Source organism: Bufo gargarizans, chromosome 7 (assembly GCF_014858855.1).
Source record: "Bufo gargarizans isolate SCDJY-AF-19 chromosome 7, ASM1485885v1, whole genome shotgun sequence".
NCBI classification, from domain to species: domain Eukaryota; kingdom Metazoa; phylum Chordata; class Amphibia; order Anura; family Bufonidae; genus Bufo; species Bufo gargarizans.
Genome location: NC_058086.1, coordinates 55,048,625 through 55,074,029, shown reverse-complemented (window position 1 = coordinate 55,074,029; position 25,405 = coordinate 55,048,625). Strand labels below are relative to the sequence as shown.

Sequence of the window (25,405 nt, the reverse complement as noted above, 5' to 3'; positions counted from 1 at the left end):
TACTGTATGAATTTGTTTAAGTTTTTTAGGTTTATTATTAACCGAAATTTCCCGTCTGGTTTTTTTACTAGAAAAACGGTTGAATAATATCCCTGACCTTTTTGAGAATAGGGAACCGGAATTATGGCCCTTTGAGCCAGAAGCTTCCGAATCCCTTCCTCTAGATTTGTTTGGAGAACAGTTGTCTTTTGAATGGGAGTTACCCTGAAAATATTTGAGGGAGGCGGAAGACGGAAAACTATTTTGTAGCCTTCTGAGATCGTATTTAAGACCCAAGGGTTTGTTGTAATTTTTTCCCAGTAGTCTAAAAAACAACTTAGTCTCCCTCCTACCTGAGCACTGGCGTCATTGCTTTGACGGTTCCGTATTCTTTGAAGAAAACAGGTACCCTCTACTCTTCTGGTTTCTTCCCCTTGACCAGCCTGAGTCCCTGTTTGTTTTCTTTGCTTGAAAGGGGGTCCCTTTTTTAACTCTCCGAAAGGGAAATTTCCTCTTCCCGGAATCTCTGGGAAAGGTCTTCTTAGAATCGGAAGCCTTTTCTAGGATGGACTCTAAATCCTCTCCAAACAATAGATTACCATGAAAAGGTAAGGTACATAATTTTAATTTTAAACTGACCTCACCTGACCAGGATTTTAACCAGAGGGACCTTCTTGCCACGACCGCTAACCCAGATGCCTTAGCAGCTATCCTGACAGATTTCGCAGTGGCATCAGATAGGAAATCCACCGCTTTGATTAGGAGCGGAAAGGAATCGTTAAGATCACTGTATGTACTACCGCCTTTCAGTAGGGATTCTAACTGTGTGAGCCATTTTTTTAATGATCTGGATACTGAGGTTGCCGCTAGGTTTGGTTTGAACAGGGCAGCACAAGCTTCCCATGTTTTTTTAAGAGTCTGATCTGTCTTTTTATCCATGGGGTCCCTTAATGACCCCATGTCTTCAAATGGTAAGGCGTTAGGACCCTTTACTAATTTAGACAGAGAAACATCTATCTTAGGGCAGGTGGTTAACAAGGCTTCGTCTTCGCTAGAAAAGGGGAGACGTCGCCTTATTGTCCTAGGAATGAATAGTTTCCTATCCGGGGACCTCCATTCTCTTTTAATCAGATCGTGCATGTTTTTATGCACCGGAAAACCTCGGTTAGCTCTCTGTTCAAAACCACTGAACATCTCGTCATGGACTGATCTACAGATTTTTTCATCAGAAAGATCCATAGTGGCTCTAACTGCCTTAATTAATTCTCTGGTATCTTCCGATGAAAAGAGATAGTTTTTAAATTCGGAATCTGAACCAGAATCTTCAGACCCGAGTTCACCTGACTCTGAGTCCTCCTCAAATTCTGAATCAGATGCTTTTGTTGCTGGTCCCTGCGCCTGTTTGGAGCAGGAAGGAATTAATGAGGTGTCTGACATAGCAGCCCTGATTTCTTCCCTAATTGTGTTTTTAAGTTCTTCTTTTAGGGACGGAACTAAATCCTTAGAAATGTTGTCAGTGCATTTTTTACACACTTTCCTAGCGGAAGAATCAGAAAGTTTAATAGAACAGAGACTGCACTTTTTTGCCCTCTGACTAGATTTTGTTTTCTGAGCACTCTCTTTCTCGCTCTGCACACATACAGAAAGAAAGAAAATACATAAGGGTTAATCTAACAGAATATACTGCCTTTTACCCTTGTCCTGGTAAATTACTCACTGGTACAGATCCCTGAGTGTTCTCCATAATTTCACCTGGGTCCAGCATCTTTTTTAGGGAAACAAAAGGTCACTGTTCCCCCCCCTTAAATAGTTTTTACCTCCAGACCTCAGATCAGAGGACGACTTCCGCCATAATCCTGTGCGCTTTTTAGAATTTTCCCGCCGCCGCCGGCATGCGATCCACCGCCCGGAAGTGCTCTCAGGCCCCAATCCGGAAGTGAGCTGTGGAACGCTTCGTGGAACGCATGACGCGCGTCCACTTCCGGTGACGACACTGTGAGCGCCGGCCATGCCGGATCGCAGTGTGGAGTATCGCAACCGACCGGAGGGACTCCCTGAGTGTCCGGCCCCACATGGACCTGTCTGCCCGCACCAGCAGCAGGTAAGAGACAGGTTTTCCAGAGCCCGGCTTCCCCAATGGGGACCGGACCCTGCTGCCTCCTCACATGGCATCCACTTTCCTTCTTCTACTTCTTTCTTCCTGGTCGGCGACCATAAGAGAAAACCCATCTCCTACCTGGAGGGACAGGAAGACACTGAGGAGGAGCCGGAGGAGAGTCAAACTTATACTTCCTGTCCCTACCTGGTTGGAGGCGGGTCATCTCTCATGGTATGCCGTCATGGAGGATGAAAGGGAAAAAGTATGTAAATAACGGGACGGGAAGAGACCGATCCTTCAGGACTCATCGGCTCCCTCTGTGTATTTAACAGATCCATTGCTGGAGCGGTTCAATATAGATTTTAGCTAAATGGCTGGGTCAATTAAAGAAAGGGACTTTTCATTTTGCTCCCCATAGATAAGGCAGGGACCTACAGTATGTCAGCCCCAGCTACAGGAGAAACCAATAGTAAAAAAGGGGTTGTGCCCCTTCTGCAAATAGCATTTATTATGTAGATAAAGTTAATACAAGGCACTTACTAATGTATTGTATATGTCCAGATTGCTTCCTTTGCTGGCTGGAAAAAAAAATTCTATCCCATTATACACTGCTCATTTCCATGGTTACGACCACCTTGCAATCTATCAGCAGTAGTCGTGCTTGCATACTATATATACTTTTCATTTTCACAGCAAAATCTGCCCTCCTATAACCATGTGGTGCTCCTTGCCTTCGGAGCTCTGCCGTGTGCCCAAACAGCAGTTTACGACCACAGATGGAGTGTTATTATGTAAACTGCAGAATCAAGGCAATAAAACTTGAGATGTAGTTTCTTAAATTCGGTCATTTATAGGTGGTTTTTATTATGTAAGCCCCTTGAAGTGACTTCAGAACTGAATTGGTTCTTAAAAAAGTTGATTTAGAAAATTTTCTTGAAAATTTGCATCTAAAATTCTAAGGCCCCTTTCACACGGGCGTTGCGGGAAAATGTGCGGGTGCGTTGCGGGAACACCCGTGATTTTTCCGCGCGAGTGCAAAACATTGTAATGCGTTTTGCACTCGCATGAGAAAAATCGCGCATGTTTGGTACCCGAACTTCTTCACAGAAGTTCAGGCTTGGGATTGGTGTTCTGTAGATTGTATTATTTTCCCTTTTAACATGGTTATATAGGGAAAATAATAGCATTCTGAATACAGAATGCATAGTAAAATAGCGCTGGAGGGGTTAAAAATAATTTAACTGACCTTAGTCCACTTGCTCGCGTAGCCGGCATCTCCTTCTGTCTTCATCTTAGCTTTTTGTAGCAACAAGGACCTGTGGTGACATCACTCCGGTCATCAGATGATCCATCACCATGGTAAAAGATCATGTGATGACTGTGACGTCACCAAAGGTCCTTGTTGCTACACGAAGCCAAGATCAAGACAGAAGAGAAGCCGGGCTGCGCGAGCAAGTGGATTAAGGAGAGTTAAATTTTTTTTTATTTTTTTTAACCCCTCCAGCCCTATTGTACTATGCATTCTGTATTCAGAATGCTATTATTTTCCATTATAACCATGTTATAAGGGAAAATAATAATGATCGGGTCTCCATCCCGATCGTCACCTAGCAACCGTGTGGGAAAATTGCACCGCATCCACACTTGCTTGCGGATGCTTGCGATTTTTTTACGCAACCCCATTCACTTCTATGGGGCCTGCGTTGCGTGAAAAACGCACAATATAGAGCATGCTGCGATTTTCACGCAACGCACAAGTGATGCGTGAAAATCACCGCTCATGTGAACAGCCCCATAGAAATGAATGGGTCGGGATTCAGTGTGGGTGCAATGCGTTCACCTCACGCATTGCGCCCGCGCGGAAATCTCGCCCGTGTGAAAGGGGCCTAAACCTTCTAATGTCCTAAGAAAATTAAACAACATTACCAAAATGATGCCAACATAAAGTAGACATATGGTGAATGTTCATTAGTAACTACCGAATTTTTCACCCTAAAAGACGCACCTAGGAAAAAAATATTTTTCATCAGACCTCAGCTCAGACCCCCAAATGTTAGGACCCCTATTCAGACCTCACATCAGACCCCCATGGTAATAAGACCCCCGATTCCGACACTAAAAATCAGACCCCTAGTGTTAAGACCCCCATTCAGACCTCAGACAAAAACAATAAATCAACTTGCCTCCCCTGCTCTACTGGCTCTTCCTGCCGTGCACTGTGCTCTGACCGGACGCGCACTGCGTGAGGTCACATTGCGTCGACATCCTCACGATGTGCGCAGTCACAGCACAGGGCGATGACCGACACGATCATTTTGGATTGTAGCTAGGCTAGAATCACGTGCATAATGTACGGCACATGATCCAGGAAGTTCCTAGATCATCATTTTATTGGGGAGCGCAGGGGCTGGCTCGGTAGGCAAATTTTCATAATTATCAATGGAAAAGTTGTTAGCCACATCAAGGGGGAGGGGGGGGGGGATTTGGGAGTTGGCGTTAAATTAACAAAAACAAAAACTACCCCTTTAAATTAATTTGGATAGAACTAATATAACTAAAACAGCGTTGAAATAATGGAGGACATGGATTATAAAATTTCAAAACTGTTCAGCTTTAATTTTGTAAAGTCAGTGTCACTTTTATTTTATACCGAAAATTAGAAGGCGTAGACAAAAAAAAAAAAAAAAAACATTGAAAATATCAGTTCAAGACCAAGAGGAGACCAAGGCTGAGAGGACATGACCATTCACAGGAAGACAAATAAATAAAGGTCGCATTAAGAAGTGCTGGTGGTTGATCTTACAGTAGAATCCTGTATTGTGATGTCAGGTTTGGTGAAGTACTGCGGTGACGGGCGCACGTACATGATATCGCACCCAGAATTTTTCAGCAGATGGGTTATTCCTTAAAGTCTAGGAATTGCTGCAGTTTTTTCCGATGTTCTGAAGAGACAGGAACAGCACTTTGGGGCGAGAAAAGAGACCCAGGATTAATGCAAATATCCGATTAATAGTTACGATACGACAGCCCCTCCCCCGTGTCAGACTCTTACTGTATGTGCTCCCCAAACGTTGTGGTTATCCTGTAGATCGCTGTCTTCAGGGCGGATCGAACAGCGAACCTTTGCGTCTTGTAAGAAGAATCTACTAAACCCGATGCAGGTCTGGCTGGTTTGCTGGAGACATGTGGAAGTTTAAAATGCTTTTCTACAGCCTGGAATAGAAACGGCCCAATAAATAGAAGAACGTTTTAGGGTTTGTCCGTCTGCTGTACAAAATCCAAGAGTTACATGCAGATTCTGCCACAGATGTGTAAACGGTAAAGTGTGCAGCATATAAATTATATATAAAAAAATCAGCACCACATGTCGATTTCTATGTCTGCAGAGAACGCAGTGCAATTACAGCTCCTCCATTCACTTCAATTGGACGGAGTAACTACAACGGCTGCTTCTCATTCAAGTGATGTGGTGATTACACTGCTCGCTCGCCACAGAAATGCCGATAGGTCATCAATATCGGAAACTGGATAATTCCTTTAAAAAGTGTACAACGATAATCTTAACATTTTCACAGCTGACTGCAGTGTGTGTAAGGACGCACCATCCATAGAGGTGAATACGCCCCTCCATTCCTGTACGGTCTCTTCTACAGTTTACAGTTTTCTCATCGTAAGCAATCCCGGCTGGTGCGACTCACCTCTTGCAGAGTAAGAAATGTGGCCAGTATGGTGGAGAGGGTAGTCTGTACAACTCCCATCCTGTCTTCTAAGAAGGAAGCTGCCACTAGATAAGACAAAGCTGAAAAAGAGCAGAGAACAGGGACTATTATACAAATGAAGGGTGCATTGTGGAACTCCCATAGAGAGTAAATAGAGTGGCAGTGTGCATGCCCATCCTACTGCTCCATTCATACAGCACGTTATCCGTTAGGCATCTTTTACACGGGTGTCGCGTGTGACTGCCGAATAAGATGCGGGTGCGTCGTGGGAAAATGCGTGATTTTTCAGCGCGAGTGCAAAACGTTTTAATTCGTGATAAAAATCTGCATGTTTGGTACGCAAACCCGAACTTCTTCACTGAAGTTCAGGTTTGGGTTAGGTGTTGTGTAGATTTTATTATTTTCCCTTATAACATGGTTATAAAGGGAAAATAATAGCATTCTGAATACAGAATGCATAGTACAATAGGGCTGGAGGGGTTATTTTTTTTTTTTTAACTCACCTCATCCACTTGTTCACGCAGCCCGGCTTCTCTTTTTTCTTCTTCTTTGATGAGCTGGGAGAAAAGGACCTTTTGGTGATGTCACTGCACACATCACATGGTCCATCACATAAACCATCACCCATGGTGATGGACCATGTGATGAGCGCAGTGACATCACCAAAGGTCCTTTTCTTACTGCTCATCAAAGAAGAAGACAGAAGAGAAGCCAGGCTGCGCGAACAAGTGGATGAGGCGAGTTAAATAATTTTTTCATTTTTTTAAACCCCTTGATCCCTACTATTTTACTATGCATTCTGTATTAAGAATGCTATTATTTTCCCTTATAACCATGTTATAAGGGAAAATAATAATGATCGGGTCCCAATCATCTCCTAGCAACCGTGCGTGAAAATCGCACCGCATCCGCACATGCTTGCAGATGCTTGCGACTTTCACGCAGCCCCATTCACTTCTATGGGGCCTGCGTTGCGTGAAAAAAAAAACAGAATATAGACCCTGCTGCGATTTTCACATAACGCATAAGCGATGCGTGAAAACAACCGCTCATGTGCACAGCCCCATAGAAATGAATGGGTCCGGATTCAGTGCGGGTGCAATGCACTCACCTCACGCATTGCACCCGCGCAGAAAACTCGCCCGTGTGAAAGGGGCCTTAAAGAACTGAACCATAAGTTACATTTTAAAGCTGTGCAATGCTCCACTATGTGTAGACTTGGCTTAATTCACATAGCGTAGTAAAGATGGATTGAAGAGGTTTTCCAGGGTCCTGATATTGATTACCTATCGTCAGGATAGGTCATTAATAAGCAATCAGTGAGGGTCCAACACCCCACATCCTCACTGATCAGCAATCCCTGGCACAGAAACTAGCACCGCACTGTTCATAGTATAGTGGCTACATTAAAGGTTTTCCAAGACATAGCTGATGACCTATCCTCTGGATGAGTCATTAGTATTTGATCGGTGGGGGTCCAACACCGATCAGCTGTTTGAGAAGGCATTGGCTCTCCTTTGAGCACTGCTGCCTTCTCACAACTTTTCCTAGGCCACTGACGACATGTTAATCGGTCAAGTGGCCTAGGCGCAGCTGAGCCCCATAGAAGTGAATGGAGCTGTGCCGCGATACCAAGCACAACTGCTATACTATGTACGGCGCTGTGCTTGGTGAGCTGCAAGTAGGCAGCTGCGCCGATGCCTTTTCAAACAGCTGATCTAGGGGGGGTCGGACCACCAGCAATCAGATACTGATGACCTATCCTGAGGATAGATCATCAGTTTTAAAATCCTGGTAAACCCTTTTAACTCAGCATGGCCACTATACTACAAACAGTGCTGTGCTTCCTGCTCCACTCAAAGTGCAAGCTTCATGTCCACAGGCTTCAAGGAACAACTGATCAGTAGAGGGTGCCCGGTGTCAGACCCTCACTGATCAGATATTAATGACGTATCCTGTGGATAGGTCATCAATATCAGAAGCATGGAAAACCCCTCTAAGGACGAGAGATTATTTATGACAAAAATTAATGTTCCTCCCACCCACTTAGGATAAATAGTCAAAAATCAATATATTGCAGCAGTGGTGGATGTCAGCCCATGGCTTGGGCTTTGTGTACATATAGCGATATAGCCAAATCTGCCCTGTCCCCTGTCAGTAAATAGCTGAGCCCAGGGCAAACTCACCTTCCAAACCCCAAATGTGGATCTGTGAATCAGCGAACAGTTCCTGACTAGAGGCGTCTGGATGCTGCAGAGGAGAGAATAAAAGTAGGTAGACCTATACAAATACACATCATAAAAGAACCCTATATGGTCTACATCAGGAAAGGCTCAACCTGTGACCCTCCAGCTGTTGCAAAACTACGACTCCCAGCATTTCTTAATAGCTGTAGGATGTCCGGGCATAGTGGGAGTTGTAGTTTTGCAACAGCTGGAGGGCCGCAGGTTGGGCATCTCTGGTCTACATCATAATGGATTCTGGATGATTTCAGTACAATGCTCAAATAAAGCAGTGCTGTGAAGTTCTTTAACCCCTTCCTGACATTTGACATGTCATACATGTACGCAATAATGCTGCTGGTTGGTGTATGGTGTGAGCTCAGGACCTGACCTAAACAAGGCGGGTGCCAGCTGTGTTATGCACCTTACACCGGCCTGCAAATGCCGAGATCAGAGAACTCCAATCCTAGATGCTTAACCCCTCAAGTGCCATGGCCAATAGTGACCAAGGTAGACAGGGGGAAGGAACTCATAATGCTATACTGATAGGTTGGGAAAGCCGTCAAAAAATATAAGTTTAAAAAGTCTGTAACATGAAGGGGTTAATCCATCCTCCGAAAATACAGCGCTTATGTGCTCGAGTGCAAAAAGTCAATCAGAAAACTTCGAACTATAGATTTTGTGTTAGCGTCTTTTTTGTACCAATTCTTACCCTTGCAAGCGAGATTTACACTGTACTTTTCTACGACCATTCGATAATCCAAAATGTCTGATAATCTGAGCCCATTACTTCTGGATTAAAGGAAGGTCGCTGAATTAATAGACTTAACGCTTACCTTGCTGAACAGATACATGAACAAAACTCGTTTTGACATGAAATGTCTGATCTAAGGGGGGAAAAAAAAAAAAGGAGTAAAAATTTGGAAATCCATTACACTATGCAAATAGTAGATGATACACAGACATTACTAATCCAGAAGTATTTTTATTGCCACATAGAGCACAAACTCTGTCCAGTTAGAGCATATGGACTTCATATTGGGAAGGGGGGCCAGAACAGAGAAATGATGCTGCACTTGGATGCGTTTATCTCAGATAAGAGATGTATACATAGAGTCTGCTTACCCTGGGGGCTATGGCAGCTTCGAGTGACCAGGAGCTGAGCCGCAGGACATTAGCGCAGGAAACTACACCATGGCTAGAACCAACAGCTGTTCAGTGGTACTATACGGTTTCTGACCCCCACCAATCTGATACTGATGCCCTGTCCTGAGGATAGGTTATCAATATTTAAAGGGGTTATCCAAAGTCTAACATGTCTCTCCCCCCCCCCCCCCCCCCCAAATGCACAGGCCCCTCATATAGACTACTCATCAAAAGACCACGGCACTCTGTAAATATTTTAGTTGCTTATTTTATTTCATATCTTTCTTATATAAATTTTTCTTTTGTATATCCATCCAAAAGTAATAGCCACTGGCCAACGTTTCAGTCTAAATATAGACCTTGTTCACGGCCTTAGTTCTTACTCCACAGAACTAAGGCCGTGAACAAGGTCTATATTTAGACCGAAACGTTGGCCAGTGGCTATTACTTTTGGATGGATATACAAAAGAAAAATTTATATAAGAAAGATATGAAATAAAATAAGCAACTAAAATATTTACAGAGTGCCGTGGTCTTTTGATGAATTTTGTACGGACCCTTACCACTGAGCACCTGCCAATCTCCAACAAGGAGTGCCGCTGAACCCCCTCTTCCTCATATAGACTATACTTACCCTGCATGGCCGCCACTGCATATCCCCGTCGCGCAGATCAAAACATCCGGTGACGGGGGGAGCTGCCGATAGCAGGCCAACGAAGGGGACGACTAGCCTCCCCTTTGAGTACCAGGAAAGATTTTTAAAGGGATTGGCTCACAGAGTATTTCCTTCACACCTATATATACAGCTTTTGTGGTGGAGGGATATGTAAAAGGGATTATCCCACACAGTGATCCTGAGAACAGGAGACGCCAAATCCTCTTTCTGAATGGACAGTAGTCGGTCCACTGCTCCATTCACTTCTATGGGGCTGATGTAGACCGCGCTCCCACAGTCCCATAGAAGTGAAGGGAGTAGTGAACAGATAAACCCACTACCGCTCCATTCAGAGTGTCCCAGCGGTCAGACCCAATGTTATCAGAGTGTCCCAGCGGTCAGACCCAATGTTATCCAATAATTATCATCTAAGGTGATAAATAATTCACGTGGGACAACCCCTTTAATTGTGTATTGGGAACGAGCAATTGGAAGAACAAAAGCAAGCACATAGCACTTTGTACTACAGACTCATCTGGCTCCTTTAGTTGTCTGGCATCAGACCCTGGTTGTCAGAGGTGCTCAGTGTCTGGTCGTAATCTGTTCAGGTCTCATCTCAATCACCGGCCGTGGCCAGAAGAACTGCAGCACAACACAGACCCGCGCACCTACCTGCTCCTTTATGTTCTGGAGCCATGCATACAGGATACGCTGCCCATTGCTGCTGGCAGGGCCAGTGCTGGCTTTACGGGTCGGAGAAACTTCTGAGCCATTCCTCTGGATGTCTGGGAAAATAAAAAAACATTATATATACTGTCCTTTAAAATGCCGGTTCACAGGATGGAAACAAAATGAAAAAAATTATAGTCAATGGGGAACACAATATATCAGTATTGTACAATGTTCCTTTAATATCCTGTAGATAAAGGGGTTGGCCCAAGATTGAAACTGCTAGTTGAGAAGTGCCTGATCACTGTGGGTTCACCACACCAATCTGAGAATGGGGTCCCGTGCCCCCCAAGTGAATGGACAGGAGGTTGCGCATGCGCTGTAACGCAAGGCCCTCTCGACTCCTGTGATTTGGGTGTGAATATAAGGGGGGGGGACCTCTACTCCGAGTCCACAACCTCACACATACACTCAGGCTGCAAATTGAGCACAACACATACCTCAAACATTCACACAAGAAACACTGATGCCATAGGTGATAAGTCCCAACACACACACTGTCTACGGGATGGACGAAGGTAGTCAAGTGCTGTATTCTGGGGCAGACTGGCCATAGACCCAACAGGCAAACTTCCCGGTGGGTCAATGTCCCCGACTACTGAATTCAACTGTATTGGCATCCTGAGACAGGTCAGACTGTGAACATAAAGTGGCCTTGGAAAAAAACTTAAAGTGGTCCCGTTTTGTAGTCTGGTCCAAAATGACAGAGGACAGGGCCAGCAGTACCATATTCTGGCATATTATACCACCCAAGCAGAGCCAAATACCACAGTGCATCTCAATATAATGCCCCCGCAGCACAAAATACATCCCTAAAGACTGCCACTGGTTGACCAAAAGGAAGGCTCAGACGACCCCATGGGCATCAGCCCACCGGGAAGTTTCCCTGTAGAGTTTATGGCCAATTCACCCCTGTACCGAGGCAACAGGAGGAGGAGGGCATAACATGGCAGCTGGCGCTGGCCAGCACTGAGTGGCAGTTTTTAGGAATTTTGTACTGCTGGGGCAGTATTTTCTGATGCACTGTGGTATTCGGTTCTGCTGGGGTGGTATAATGTGCCGCAATCTGGTATTGCTGGTCCCACCTACTGTCAACTTAGACCCGACTAGAAAATGGGGCCACTTTTAGTTTTTTTCCAGTGCCACTTTAGTTTCCAAGTGCACCCGTGATTCTAACAGGAGACATAGCACCACCGCTCTCGTGAATGGGGGGATTCCCTTTGATCAGACACTTGTGTAACCTATGTATAGAGCTACATAATCTAGAAAAACTCAAGGGGGTGTCATATTATGCAGACAGCCCCAAGGAGCATGAATTCAGGTAAGAATGCACATGGGAAACTCTTACATTATAGGGAAATCCCTTTATAAACACCACCAAAAGCTCCGCTTTTAAAGGGTTGTTCTAATCTAACAGTTGAAGCGCCGCGGCCAAACCTGCATATGCAAGCAAACCTATTCACTCGCCTTGGTCACACGTCCACAGCTTTGCACCTCTCCTCACAACGTGGGGACTCTGTACAGATCCATGCCACGGTGAATTTTGGTCCATGACACCAGCGATGCGACCAACTGCAGGAGACGCAAAAGGGCTACCAGAGTCCCACGCTGCTTTGAGAGAGGCACCAGGCTTCAGCAGTAAAGGGATCGGGGTCCGGGGAGTCGGAACAACGTTTGGTGAAGGGTCAACAGTGTCATTAATAAAAGATGCTCCTAAAAAAATAAAAATAATAAAAAAATAAAAAGATAATTAAAATGTAATCAAACCAATGTATAGAAGCAGAAGTTTATGTAGTATAACTCTAGATTATTATTTTTTTTACTTTGATAGATAACGAGACACATACAAGATGGAGACTCAGTAGATTAAGTCTATGCATACAGTAATCAGACATTTATGGCATATCCCATGGATATCTCAGGTGGGAATATCCCTTTAAGAGTATAAAACAGAACATATCAAAAGGTACAGAGTCTGGCACACAGTAAAACGAAGGAAATGCATCAAACTGACAAAATAAGTATGAGTATAAATGTATGTGAACATACTTTAAAAGGGGAAGGTGCAAGACTACAATGTGCACCAAGACTCTGCCACAAAGTAAGCCAAGGAGCAGGTGGTATAACGTTAGATTAGTCAGTCTAAAGAAGAACCAAGTGAATCATGCAGCATCAGATACTGTGATACATATGGCACAACCATAAACTGTCCAGCCCATCGGTCTGCAGCCTTTGGGTACTCCAGATGTCGTGAAACTACAACACCCAGCAGGCACACTTGCTTAGTTTTTCTATAGAGGTGAAAAGAGCATGCTTGAAGATGTAGTTTCACGACAGCTGGAGTGCTAGAGGTTGCTGACTCCTGGTCTAGTCTATGACACGTTCCCCATAACTGCCTTGTATAATCGAGCAGTCGATGGAAGATACCCGATTATCGGCAGCACATCTACCTGTGTAATCAGGGGGGTGCTAAAGATAGTCAAGAGAACAAAGGAGCAAGGAATCCTTCCTCCCGCACTCCGTTAGCATCGACCTGTGTAATCAGGGGTGCGCTGAAGATAATGAACAGAACAAAACGAGGGAGCAAGGAATCCTTTGCATCAGGCCGGTGCAAACAAGTGCCGATGGATGTTTTAGCATCTTCCCATACACTGGGCAGTGTAATCCCACCATTAGTTTACATTGTCTAATTATTAGAAAGGATTAGTAAACAACGCCCATTGATTTCAGCAAACAACGCATCTGGTACATTGCTAGGAGGGTATACCCGAGCTGCTTGAAGAAGACGATGAGGGTCTGAGGCGTCCATTACTTGCAGCAGCTTCCTGATAAGCAACGAGCCTTGATGTCAAATTGTTTAGGACACCCAAGCACTCCCTAGAGATAGCGACCCAATTGTGAGGATGTCCTCCTGTCAAACATTGAGGGAAACAGGTCAAATTCCAGTCTGGTAGACAGTGAAGAGAATAGGCCCCGACTTTCACATGTGACTGAGCAGTCCATACCTGGCTGGCTGAGGCTGAACACTTCTTGTCTTCGAGACGGAGAATATTGAGAGAGAAGCATCACGTCTTGGAAGGCCAGATACTAGAGAGGACAAAGAAAATACATCAGTGGGATTACAGGAATTCTCATCTCTGTCTGTGTAGAAGAGGCAATCTGGACAAACAAATGACTGAATTTAGTTACGGTAAGTAAGTGAACCCTTTTGAATGACATGGATTTCTGTATTAATTACATATACAATGTGGTCTCATTGTGGCCTATGTCACGAATATGGACTAGCACAGAAATGCTCAACCTGCGACCCTCCAGCTGTTGCAAAACAACAAATCCCAGCATGCATGGACAGTCTACAGCAATTAGGGCATGCTGGGAGTTGTAGTTTTGCAACAACTGGAGGGTCGCAGGTTGAGCATCCCTGGACTAGCACAATGCAATTAATCTATCAACACACTAAAACAGTTGGACCGTTCTTTTCTTTTATCAAGCACATTAGGGAAGATTTACTAATGCCTCATGCACACGACTGTTCCGTTTTTTGCGGGCCGCAAACCACGGATCCGAAAAAAAAAAACTGAAGCAACCCGTGTGCCTTCTCCAATTTGCGGAACTGAACGGGCGGCCCATTGTAGAAATGCCTATTCTTGTCCACAAAACGGACAAGAATAGGACATGCTATATTTTTTTTGCGGGGCCATGGAACGGAGCAACGGATGCGGACAGCACACGGAGTGTTGTCCGCATCTTTTGCGGCCCCATTTAAGTGAATGGGTCCGCATCCGAGCTGCCAAAACTGCGGCTCGGATACGGACCAAAACAACGGCCGTGTGCATAAGGCCTATTAAAGGGCATCTGTCAGCAGTTTTGTACCTATGAAACTGGCTGACCTGTTACATGTGCGCTTGAAAGCTGAAAGCCAAAACCAGGAGTGGATAAAAAAAAAAAAGGCAAGTCATATCTGCCCTCAATTTCTCTTTTTCTCTTTTCGGATCCGCTCCTGATTTGGGCTTCCAAAACCAGAGGCAGAATCCTGACCGTGCAGAATTTTAGTCAGCAAACAAGCAAATGCTCATTTGTCTGCAGACTGCATCTTTTGAGAAAAAAATAAAAAGATGCCTAATTAACAGCAGCACATCGCTCTGTGTAATCAAGGATGTGCTGCCGATAATCAACACAACTAGTGCAATCAATCCTCCGCCATATTATACTTTGTGTTATAGCGCGATACGCCGATGCAAACAAGCAACTGTCCTGCCAGACTCATTAAGCAGTATAATGCCTTATTCACAAAGTCAGCGCTTCTGCAGCATATCCGCACCAAAATACGCAATGTTTAACAGACATTTTTGTTGCGGATTAAAAGTGATTTTGCTGCAGATCTCACCCTTCCATTGAAAAAAAATTCTTTGTAGAATACGCAGCTAAAACCACAAACATAAAATGACATGCTGCAGATTTTGGAAACTGCAATGCAGGTCAATTACCACACGGAAAAAATCTGCAAAATGTACAATAGTAATCTCATACACTATGCTGGTACTGTAACACGCTGCATTTTCCGCATGGGAATCCGCAAGGAAAAGCCGCATGTATTCCACAACATGTGCAGGTGGGCCTTATAGAGAGAGAGCTGCAGCAGGAAGCATACACCACCTAATCTGTGATAGGCAGATTTGAAGCATAAAGGACACACCCCCTGAGAAAGGATCTGCGCTGTCAGCCTGAACAGACTCTAGCTGGGCAATTGGAGCAATGGATAGGGATATCTCTGGATCCATGTACAGGGCTTGTTTCGGCTTTATTATGGCTCATGCGCATAACTGCTGCCTGTTTTGTGGTCCGCAAATCGCAGATCCACAAAATACAGATGCCTGCTGTGTGCGTTCCATATTTTGCAGAACGGAACGTCCGGGCTATAATAGAATGCGGACAAGAATATGACATGTTCTATATTTTTGCAAATGCCATACAAAATTATTTTGCGGCCCCCATTGAAGCGAATGGGTCCGCATCCGACCCACAAAAAAAAATGCGGATCGGATCATGTGCATGAGCCTTTAGAAAGAGAATGTCATGTACTATATGACGTCCGATTTTCATTCTTTACATTAATCATGGCATAACCCCTATAACTGACTTACCTATTAGTTACTTTTGCTACAAAATTCTGGCACACATTAGGGCTTATTAAGCCACACTCTTGTTTCGCCATTCCACCTCTACCTGCAGAAGCAGCCATAGGCCACTCTTGCCAAAAAAAAAAAAGACGGTACAAAGGCGGTCATATAATACTACAGTGCTGTGTAGTCCAGCTTCAGGTCATCAAAGGGACCATCATGAGAGTGTATGGAAGGTGCATACATATAGTAAAAACTAATCAAAAGGTAGGGTTTGGATGTCTAGCTATAGAATCCTGGAAGTCACTGCCAAGGGAAGCTGCCAGCACCACTACAGGCAGAGGACCTCCCTTTATGGCGTACATATGTAATACTAGGGTCTAAAGAACATCTGTCTTTTATAGATGATATATACTCACCCTTAGTAGTGGAAAATTACAGCTCAACATGTTTGGGAGACATTTTGCTGCTTCTTCAGGAAAAGCAGTCTGCACAGGAAACACGCGGGCCTAGAAATACAGAAGAGCATATAAGCAATTATATACGGCCATGGAGGGACACCGTGGTGAATTCCGTCAAAGCCTTTATAACGGAAATGAAAATGTAGGTTTGTGGCAGTAGAGGCGAAATGTTCAGCACCTTAGTATGGCGAGCTTACTTTACAGAAATCGCAAACATTCTGCCTCATTTACCAAAACTGTCTAAGGCTACTGTCACACTAGTGTTTTTGTTGGATCCGGCAGAGTTCAGCAAAAACACTTCCGTTACTGATAATACAACCGTCTGCATCTGTTATGAACGGATCCGGTTGTAATATCTTTAACATAGCCAAGACGGATCAGTCATGAACGCCATTGAAAGTCAATGGGGGACGGATCAGTTTTCTACTATGTCAGAAAACGGATCCATCCCCATTGACTTGCATTGTGGGTCCACATCCCATGATGGAAAGAAAACCGCAGCATGCGGTACGAGAACAAAACCAAACGGAATGGAATGCATTTTGGAGCATTCCGTTACGTTTTGTCCCCATTGACAATGAATGGGGACATAAAGGAAGCATATTGAGACCCTATGACTGTTCTCAATACCGGAAAATAGAAACGCTAGAGTGAAAGTAGCCTATAATTCAGAATTGAAAATGTTTTGCCTGTTTGTACAATGTTACAGGCTATGCAGCCACTACACTTAAAGCAACCGGTAGGTCTACGGTTGAGCCACGTGCCCTGCTGGGAAGCGGGGGTATAAAGGCTGTGTACGCGGAGGTCCCTTAGGCTACTGCTTCTTCTAAATGTGATCTGAGGATACTCATATATCATCTACCTGATGTCCGGGTCCGTTAGAAGAATGGGCCAGTGCTTCTTGAGGATCCCCCTCGTACAGTCGGCACAGCCATCAAACGTGGCTATCATCTTGATTTTTTGGCCACCCACATTTTCTTCTTGATTATTTATAATTTCTCATTCCTGATTCTACCCTTACCTGGCCCTTTAGCCATGTGGTTGTGTTTGGCCAGCATATTCAAATCACTTTTTTTTTATTATTTTGCCATTAATGCCATCTTATAGTCAGCGCGACTCCATATCAGTGGCCGCGCATCTGACAGGAGCCGGGCAGAGCGTCCCGGTCGCCTGGCAACCAGGTCATTGTGATCTTGCGAGAACGGACGAGATCGGACGTAGTGACGTCACTTCACTCACTATTATCCGCCCGGTGTTCTCCCTGCGAGCGATGCGGCATACTTTCCTCCACATGCGCGGGCGTGACCCACATCGTCATGAGGAGTAGGCGAGTCACCAGCCAAGCCTCATTCTGAGGCCAGCGTTTTTAATGGTTTTTAACGCCGCCACAGACTACATCAGGTCTATGCGCTAGAACTTTGTTAGGAGGAGGGGGGCCTTTATCTGTTGTCCTCTTCCCTCCCTGTTGTCAGTATGTCCAATTGAAGCTACATCAGGGCTCTGGACACATTACCTTGGTGTCCAGGGGACGCGGCCAGTATCTTTGTCTGTGTGCCCTGGATAACCAAACAGCCCAAAGCTTCCTTGTGTTTCCCCTGATGAGCTTTATACTCATCCTTAAGCGAAACGTGCATGTGGGGATTTGGCAGGAAAGGGCTCACTAGGGCGCATCAATTCTAGGGTTAGGTTCCCGATTGTACCTGGTCGCGGGGCTCCGTGATCAGGTTACCAGGGCTAGTGCAGTCTCTTGCAGGGCATCCTTAGGGCAAGCAGGCTAGTAACCCTAACCCTTATCTGCAACTGTTTCCAGCCTTGGTGGACTGACATTATTGAGTATCGGTGAGGCAATCATTGCACAAGGAACATTTCATTGGAGCGGTAGGACGATCGTTTTACACTTTTGGTGCCGCTGAGCACTTTTTTTCATATATTATAAGTGATCTCTGGCCACCCAGTGTTACAATCATCTGTGGGGTGACCTACCTTGCTTCAACTCTGAATTATATGTCTATATTGCATTATCTATTTATCTTGGGGCCAATTTTTCTTATCAGATAAATATTAAAAGTTAAGTTTTATATTGATCATCTATTCATTTTTGCTGTACGATTTAGGTGGTCTATTCCATTATTTGGTTATCTTTGTTGTTATTTATATTTGAAAAGTAGCCCAACAAGAGAATTGGTCCTCTTGCCCGTGGCCAACACAGCTCTGGATACATAAGGCCTCATGCACACAGCGGGTCCGCAACATGTGGGCGCCGGCCGTGTGCTCACAACATCACGGATGCAGTCCCATCTTGAATGGGTCCGCAATCTGGAAGGTTCGGTGCGGAACGGAGGTACGGAACACCACAGAAGCAAAACACGTTAAATTTTTTTGTGGTGCGGACGGATCACGGACGCATTCAAGTTGAATGGGTCTGGATCCGTTTGTGGAATCCGCACGGATGTAGCCCGTGCATTGAGGACAGCAAATTGCGGTCCCCAATGCACGGAAAGGCCGAGCATGAGCCCTAAAGCTGTACTGCAGTGGGCAAGAAGGTCAGTTTATCCATTAAGACAGTTGTGATAAATATTCAAGCACTGGGACGGGACCCCTAGACATTTTCAACATTAGTAATTTCCTGTGTGAATCGCATCTATCCTACTGACCTCTGTAGTGTAGATCTTGAAGAGCAGCCATGCAATACACCAGGTGGTGAGAAGAAACACGCCAGACAGCCACATCTGGTAAAATAGTGACAAGTCAAAAAGTCCACGAAGAGTATCCAGTGGAGGCAAATGTCTGCATGGAAAGGAAATAATCACAGGTCTGTGACTGCTGTACTATGATGCATATATTACTAGGGATGTACAACATGTGGCCCCCCAGCCATTGCTTACAACCCCATATTTTGGGACTCTCCGCAGTCCGGCACTCCAGAGAGGAAGAGACGGGGTGGAGAAGCAGCTGCACATATGTGCTCTCATCATTGTAGCTTCCCCCCCCCGGGATTCCCACCAACTACAATGGAAGCTGCTGGACTTCTGGGTGGCTACCTCAACTCTCTGGAGTGCCCAACAGAGGGTCCCGAAGTTCCAAAAGTGGAACACTGACCTATCAAAATGAACATCATATGCAACCCAATAAATAAAGTCCCCTTTAAGTTTTATTGCGTCCCTTAGGAGTGGTTTGGTTGGACCCTTGGACCAAAAAGGTTGCGCACCCCCTGGGTTAATGTATCTGTATAGTAATAAAATACTCACGGATTCATTTGGAGGTTCAGAACGGCCTGAACCCATTTCCGTGGAATATAACCTGGAATAAAAGACCACGTTTATGAGACATGCGAGTAGATTTTACCTATGCGTGTGTATGTAAGAGATTACAGTAACAGGCATACCCAGGAAGAAATAGACAGCGGTGAAATTCCGGGCCAGGTACAGAGACTGGACACAGCAGTGCTTCAGAAGCCTCGGGACACTCTGGCGGAACTGCAAATACTTGAATTGCTTAAAAAGAAGAGGAGAAAACGGTTAATAACGTGAGCTTCGGCCAAGTAAATTTTAGCTCTAGATGTTAAATCTATTATATACTGCAACACAACATTTACACTGGAGTCAGACATTGTCGAAACCTGCAGATTTGCACAGAGAAATGTCATAATGGATTACAGTACTAAAACCGCATGTCAGCTCAGCGTTCATCTGCTACATATGTCCATAGCCTTAAAGAAGACCTGTCACCCAAAAAAGCAATGCTGTGCAATCTGCATGTTTTAGAGCAGGAGGAGCTGAGCAGATTGATAGATAGTTTTGTGGGTAAAGATTCAATATAACTTGTAATTTATATCTTTGCGATTTCTGACTTCATTGTACACAGGGGAGGTGTTATCAGTGATTGTAAGCATTCTCTGTGTAAGTGTGTATACAGAGATAGCTTCAGTCACTGATAGCTGTACATGCGGGAGGTGTTATCAGTGAGATAGCATTCCCTGTGTAAGTGTGTATACAGAGATAGCTGTCAGTCACTGATAGCTGTACACAGGGGAGGTGTTATCAGTGATTGCAAGCATTTTCTGTGTAAGTGTGTATACAGAGATAGCATCAGTCACTGATAGCTGTACATGCGGGAGGTGTTATCAGTGAGAGATAGCATTCCCTGTGTAAGTGTGTATACAGAGATAGAAGCCAGTCACTGATAGCTGTACACAGGGGAGGTGTTATCAGTGATTGATAGCATTCTCTATGTAAGTGTATATACAGAGATAGCTGTCAGTCACTGGTACTTGTACACAGGGGAGTGATTGACAACCCCTTTAAGTTCTTTATCCCTTCCTTCGAGGCACAGGTACAGTTTATAAAATTGAGAGAACAATTCATTACAACTCTAAAATCACAGACACCCACACACAGAGCTCCTGCTCTCCTCTACTAACTGCATCTCTTCTGCTAGTAACGATGGGATTACACACGTGTTACTGGCTGTGAGTACCGCTACAGGCCACACCGCCCTTGTAATTACAACCTGAAACAATGGAAAGTCCCAAGTGCAGCCCGGATATTACAAGTAATCTTCAAGCGGTACCCACGGACACTAACGTGAGTGAAATAGCACCCTAAGGTATCAAGTACACGACCGTATCCATTTTGCGGACGGCAAATTGTGGGTTCACAAAATACAGAGTGCTGTATTTTTTTGCAGACCCATTAACTTCAATGGGTCCCTTGTCCGCATTTGGCCGACATGTTCTGACAGTTTAGTGTGCTTTGTGCATTGGTATATTCATTGCGCAAAGTGCGGACCGCAGACCCATTGAAGTCAATGGGTCCACAAAAAATGCGGATGCAAAATATCTATATTTTGAAGACGGCAACATACATAAAGTCATAAAGCTGACGAATAAGGCAAAAGGATGGAGATCAGGGCACCACTGTGTGGAGCAGAATACATATAGCACGGATATATAGGCTGGAATATAACCGATACACACGGGTCAGTTCTTACCTGCACCGATGGAAAAGACAAGCAATTCATATTGTGAATAAAATACAGCAGGCTGTAACTATACCCCATGAAGCCTCCAGTCAGCAGCAGGAAGAGGTAACGCTCATTCAGGCACATCGCCTGGCTGCTGGCTTCATCACTGCTGGGGAGAAAAGACATACAGTATTATATCCCAACGATACGTCTCTACCTTATTAGCCACGTACCTTCCTAACTCACCTGGGGTCTAGACTGCACGGAACGGCCAAGCCCTGATGTGGACTCTGACCCAGGACTGTGCAGCACCAAAACACCAGCACCCCCATAAAGGCATGCACGACAGAGTGAAGCACATGCTGGGGAAGCAGGATGAGTCCAATCAAGGAGAGCCGGGAACTGGCGATGGAAGGCACCACTGTGGATGAGAGTGACACAATCATATAGAGATCATACAGGTGGAGGCCACGGAGCATCCCTGCTGCTGCACAAGAACTCAAAGGACCCTTTCAGACGAGCGGGTGTCACACTGCGGACTCGCAGCGCAGCACCCGGCCCGGCCTTCCAGCACTGCCGGGGTCACACAGCATTATATTGATTTATGATGCTATGTAACCCTTACAGTTCTGGAATGTATTGCATAACACTGACAGTATTATGTCAGTGTTATCCAGTACATTCCAGACCTCTAAGGGTTACATAGCATCATAAATCAATATAATGCTATGTGACCCCAGCAGTGCTGGAAGGCCGGGCCGGGTGCTGCGCTGCGAGTCCGCAGTGTGACACCCGCTCGTCTGAAAGGGGCCAAAGAGTCAGCAGCGCACTTACAGGAACGCGCTCTCTGAAAGACATTTTGCATAAGGAGTCTGACCTTTATCAAGTGATCTTTAAAGGGGGTGAATCAAAATCAGAAATAGATAATTTTAAAAAAAGGACCCTCTGGTTCAAGAAAACAAAAAATTGCATTAACTGGTGAATGAGCAGAACACTTAGGGCCCTTTCACACGAGCGAGTTTTCCATCCGGGTGCGATGTGCTATGCGTTCATGCCGCACCCGCACTGAATCCTGACCTATTCATTTCAATGGGTCTGTGCACATGAGCGTCGTTTTCACACATCATTTCTGCGTTGCACGAGAATCACAGCATGTTCTATATCCTGCGTTTTTCACGCAGCTCTGGCCCCATAGAAGTCAACGGGGCTTCTGTAAAGAATGCATCGCGTCAGGGTGCAATGCGTTTTCACTGATGGTTGCTAGGAGATGTTTGTGAATCTTCAGGGTTTTTTTTCACACGCATGAAAACGCATCAAAACTGATTGCACCCGCGCGGAAAAAACGGAAACACTGAACGTAGTTGCAGACAAAACTGACTGAACTTACTAGCGAAATGGTGTGCGTTTCACTGAACGCATCCTGACACAATCCGTATCGTTCGTGTGAAAGGGGCCTTACCTGGTGCCCTCTTTTTCAGCTCTTTTTGACATTTACTGATACTAGGCTGCACAGTCTAGTATCAGAGTACATGGCGCACGCTGCTCTCAGCGCGCGCCATGTTCTCCTCAGCAGCACAGGGTAGAAGGAGTCTCCCTCCCCCTATGCTCCTGCTGCCAATAAGAAGAGAGAGGTGCGGAGGGGCTGTGGCCACTGCGCCACCAATGGTGATAACTCCCCGATTAATACAAATATAGGCGGCAGGTGCCGGCGGCAGAATCACATAGCCAGCACCCGACCTCTATGACAGGGCACTGTGATCCATGGCAGTTAACCCCTCAGGTGCGGTTCAGTACTAAAAACATTGGTGGCGCAGTGCGCCCCGCCCAGTGTTAGAATCATTGTTGGCAGTGCCCACAGGGTCCCCTCCTCCTCATTGGTGGTGCAGTGGCAGCTTCTGATCGGATCCCCAACAGTGTAATCCTGGGGCTCCGATCGGTTACCATGGCAGCCAGGACGCTACTGGAGCCCTGGCTGCCATGGTAACCTCCCTGCTGCTGTGTGTACTATGCACAGGACAGCAGGGAGAGTGTGAGATCCTATTCACCCTAATAGAGATCTATCAGGGTGAATAGGACAAAGGATTAAAAGATCCCAGGTTCTAGCTTCTAAGGGGGGAAATAGTTATTAAATAAAAAGTAAAAAAAAAAAAAATTAAGTTTAAATCACCCCCTTTCCCAATTTTACAGATAGAAACATAGAATGTGTCGGCAGATAAGAACCATTTGGCCCATCTAGTCTCTATATAAAATATATAAACAATAAATAAACATATTACATATTGCCACACCCAAAAAAGTACGAACTATTAAAATATTTAAAAATATCTCCTATGTGGTGAATGCTATAACAGGAAAAATAAAAAATACAAAAATGCGTGATTCGCCATTTTTTTGTCACCTTGTCCCCCCAAAAAATAGGATCGGATCGATTATGGGCCGGACGTTCCATAAATTCCATAATATTATTTTCGCGTGGTATTGAATGGTATCGGGTATCGCAATACTTTTTTGTGGTATCGTAATCGTATCAAAATTCTGGTATCAAAACAACCCTATGATGCATACTGTGCATTTGGTAGCCCAAGACACTTCCCGCTGCCCACGGATTGGCCCCACTGCTCACATATGACTTTTTTTTTTTTGAACTTACATTGGGCCCCTGTGGTTTGTAGTGCAAGCCTGTTTACATGCCTATCCACCATTGCTTTAGCTGGTGGTTAAAAGAGTTGACCAGACTTTTACTATTGATGACCTATCCTGAGGATAGGTAATCGATATCAGATTGGCGGGGGTCCGACATCCGGCACCCCCGCCGATCAGCTGTATGAGGAGACAGCGCGCGCAGTGTACGTGTGCCGTCTCCCTTCTCTCTTCCTGCTCGGCTGCGGCGGTGTATGGCAGAGACCATAGACCGCAGCAGCGGACAGGAAGAGAGAAGGGAGACGGCACACGTACACTGCGCGCGCCCTCTCCTTTATACAGCTGATCGGCGATCTGCTATTGATGACCTATCCGGACGATAGGTCCTCAATATTAAAAGCCCAGACAACCCCTTTAAGCATGTGCAGACGCAATATGTGTGCAGCTGGATTTACAGAGAAATGGGTGGCACTGCTGCAACAAAGCTCGGCCGATGCTGCTGGTGAGCATGTGTAGCGGCACTGGTATGAAGTACTACATGGACTGGTGGCTACATTCTATATTCAAGATACAGAGGTACTACAGAGGGAGCGATGCGGCAGCTGGGGGAGGTCAAATGAAGAAGATGATGAAGTGTGCCTCCTCTGAATCCCTCCACTATCACCCCTGTCAGCATGTCTATGAAGGGAAAGTGGATAAAAAGCTACAAAAATTAGGTAAAGTTTTCCAATTTAGTTTTAGTGTAATGCTTCACTGTCTCACCTGAATGGAACTGCACATTGAAAGCACATTCAATAACCTGCAGTATACATAGCAGCAGCAGGCAAAAGACGGTGGAACTGCTGAGCGTGTCCTTTATGGCATCTACAGAAAGAAAGAAAGCCACAATTACAGAGGACCGGTCCCCTCTGCCGACATGTCTGTTGCAGTAACTACATGCATTCCCCTTGTAATAACAATTCTGGAGCCTCTATTCTTATGACTGTATGGTGTGCCATTCCTCTATCATTCCTTCTAGAAGTTATGACTAAATTGTCAGCAGCCTGCAATTAAGGTAAAAAGTGGCGTTACCAACTGGGGGGCTGTCCCTGCAGTCTGACACATCTTATCACTGCTGCCAGTGTCAGACTTTGCAGGGTCACACCCTTTGGACCTTCATTGTAAACTGTTGGCAATTATTTATAACTTCTAACAGGAATAATAAAGGAATGGTAAAACAGAGTCATAAGAACAGATGTTCCAGAAATATTACAGGGGAATGCAAGAAGTTACTAGAACAGACACGCCAGGAGATGGGACAGGTGTAAGAATAACGTATCCACAGACATGACCAATTATTTTATGGACTTTCACAATGGCAAACTCCTTGTATAGTAGGAATATTCCGAAACTGAAGAACCTGAATAGACATGGGAGTTTTAGGTTAGGCCGTGTGATTTCACTAAAACCAAGTATGAAAATAAAGTCTCCATTAGAAAGTGACATGGGCGTTCTCATTAAGAGGACCTTCTTCTGAAAATGAAAGCGTATGGCCATCAGCAATGCTCACTGTGAGAAATTACAGCCAAACTTTTATTAGCTGTGGCCTCTGTGCTACACATCAGAAACACAAATGAAAGACCAAATAAAGTAAAAAACAAATTATATATATATATATATCTCCATAAAAAGAGT

The 25,405-nt window shown here is 45.0% G+C and overlaps 1 protein-coding gene across 2 annotated transcripts in view; it reads right to left on the bottom strand.

Annotated features, from left to right (window-relative positions):
• Positions 1-4,674: 4,674 nt before the first annotated feature.
• NDC1 (NDC1 transmembrane nucleoporin) overlaps positions 4,675-25,405 on the bottom strand; it is a 34,810-nt gene continuing 14,079 nt past the window's right edge. The window contains exons 3-18 of one of the 2 annotated variants that reach the window (XM_044302124.1): positions 24,494-24,595; positions 21,338-21,512; positions 21,119-21,260; positions 19,515-19,623; positions 19,378-19,429; positions 18,784-18,916; positions 16,088-16,177; positions 13,554-13,635; positions 13,316-13,459; positions 12,016-12,261; positions 10,492-10,604; positions 8,855-8,905; positions 7,983-8,046; positions 5,776-5,876; positions 5,130-5,290; positions 4,675-5,039 (exon numbers count right to left, since the gene is read on the bottom strand). In XM_044302124.1, the coding sequence (XP_044158059.1) occupies positions 4,976-5,039; positions 5,130-5,290; positions 5,776-5,876; positions 7,983-8,046; positions 8,855-8,905; positions 10,492-10,604; positions 12,016-12,261; positions 13,316-13,459; positions 13,554-13,635; positions 16,088-16,177; positions 18,784-18,916; positions 19,378-19,429; positions 19,515-19,623; positions 21,119-21,260; positions 21,338-21,512; positions 24,494-24,595 (1,829 nt within the window). In that variant the 3' untranslated portion in view covers positions 4,675-4,975. The remainder of the gene's footprint in view (positions 5,040-5,129; positions 5,291-5,775; positions 5,877-7,982; positions 8,047-8,854; positions 8,906-10,491; positions 10,605-12,015; positions 12,262-13,315; positions 13,460-13,553; positions 13,636-16,087; positions 16,178-18,783; positions 18,917-19,377; positions 19,430-19,514; positions 19,624-21,118; positions 21,261-21,337; positions 21,513-24,493; positions 24,596-25,405) is intronic. The other variant, XM_044302125.1, reaches the window with a different exon arrangement.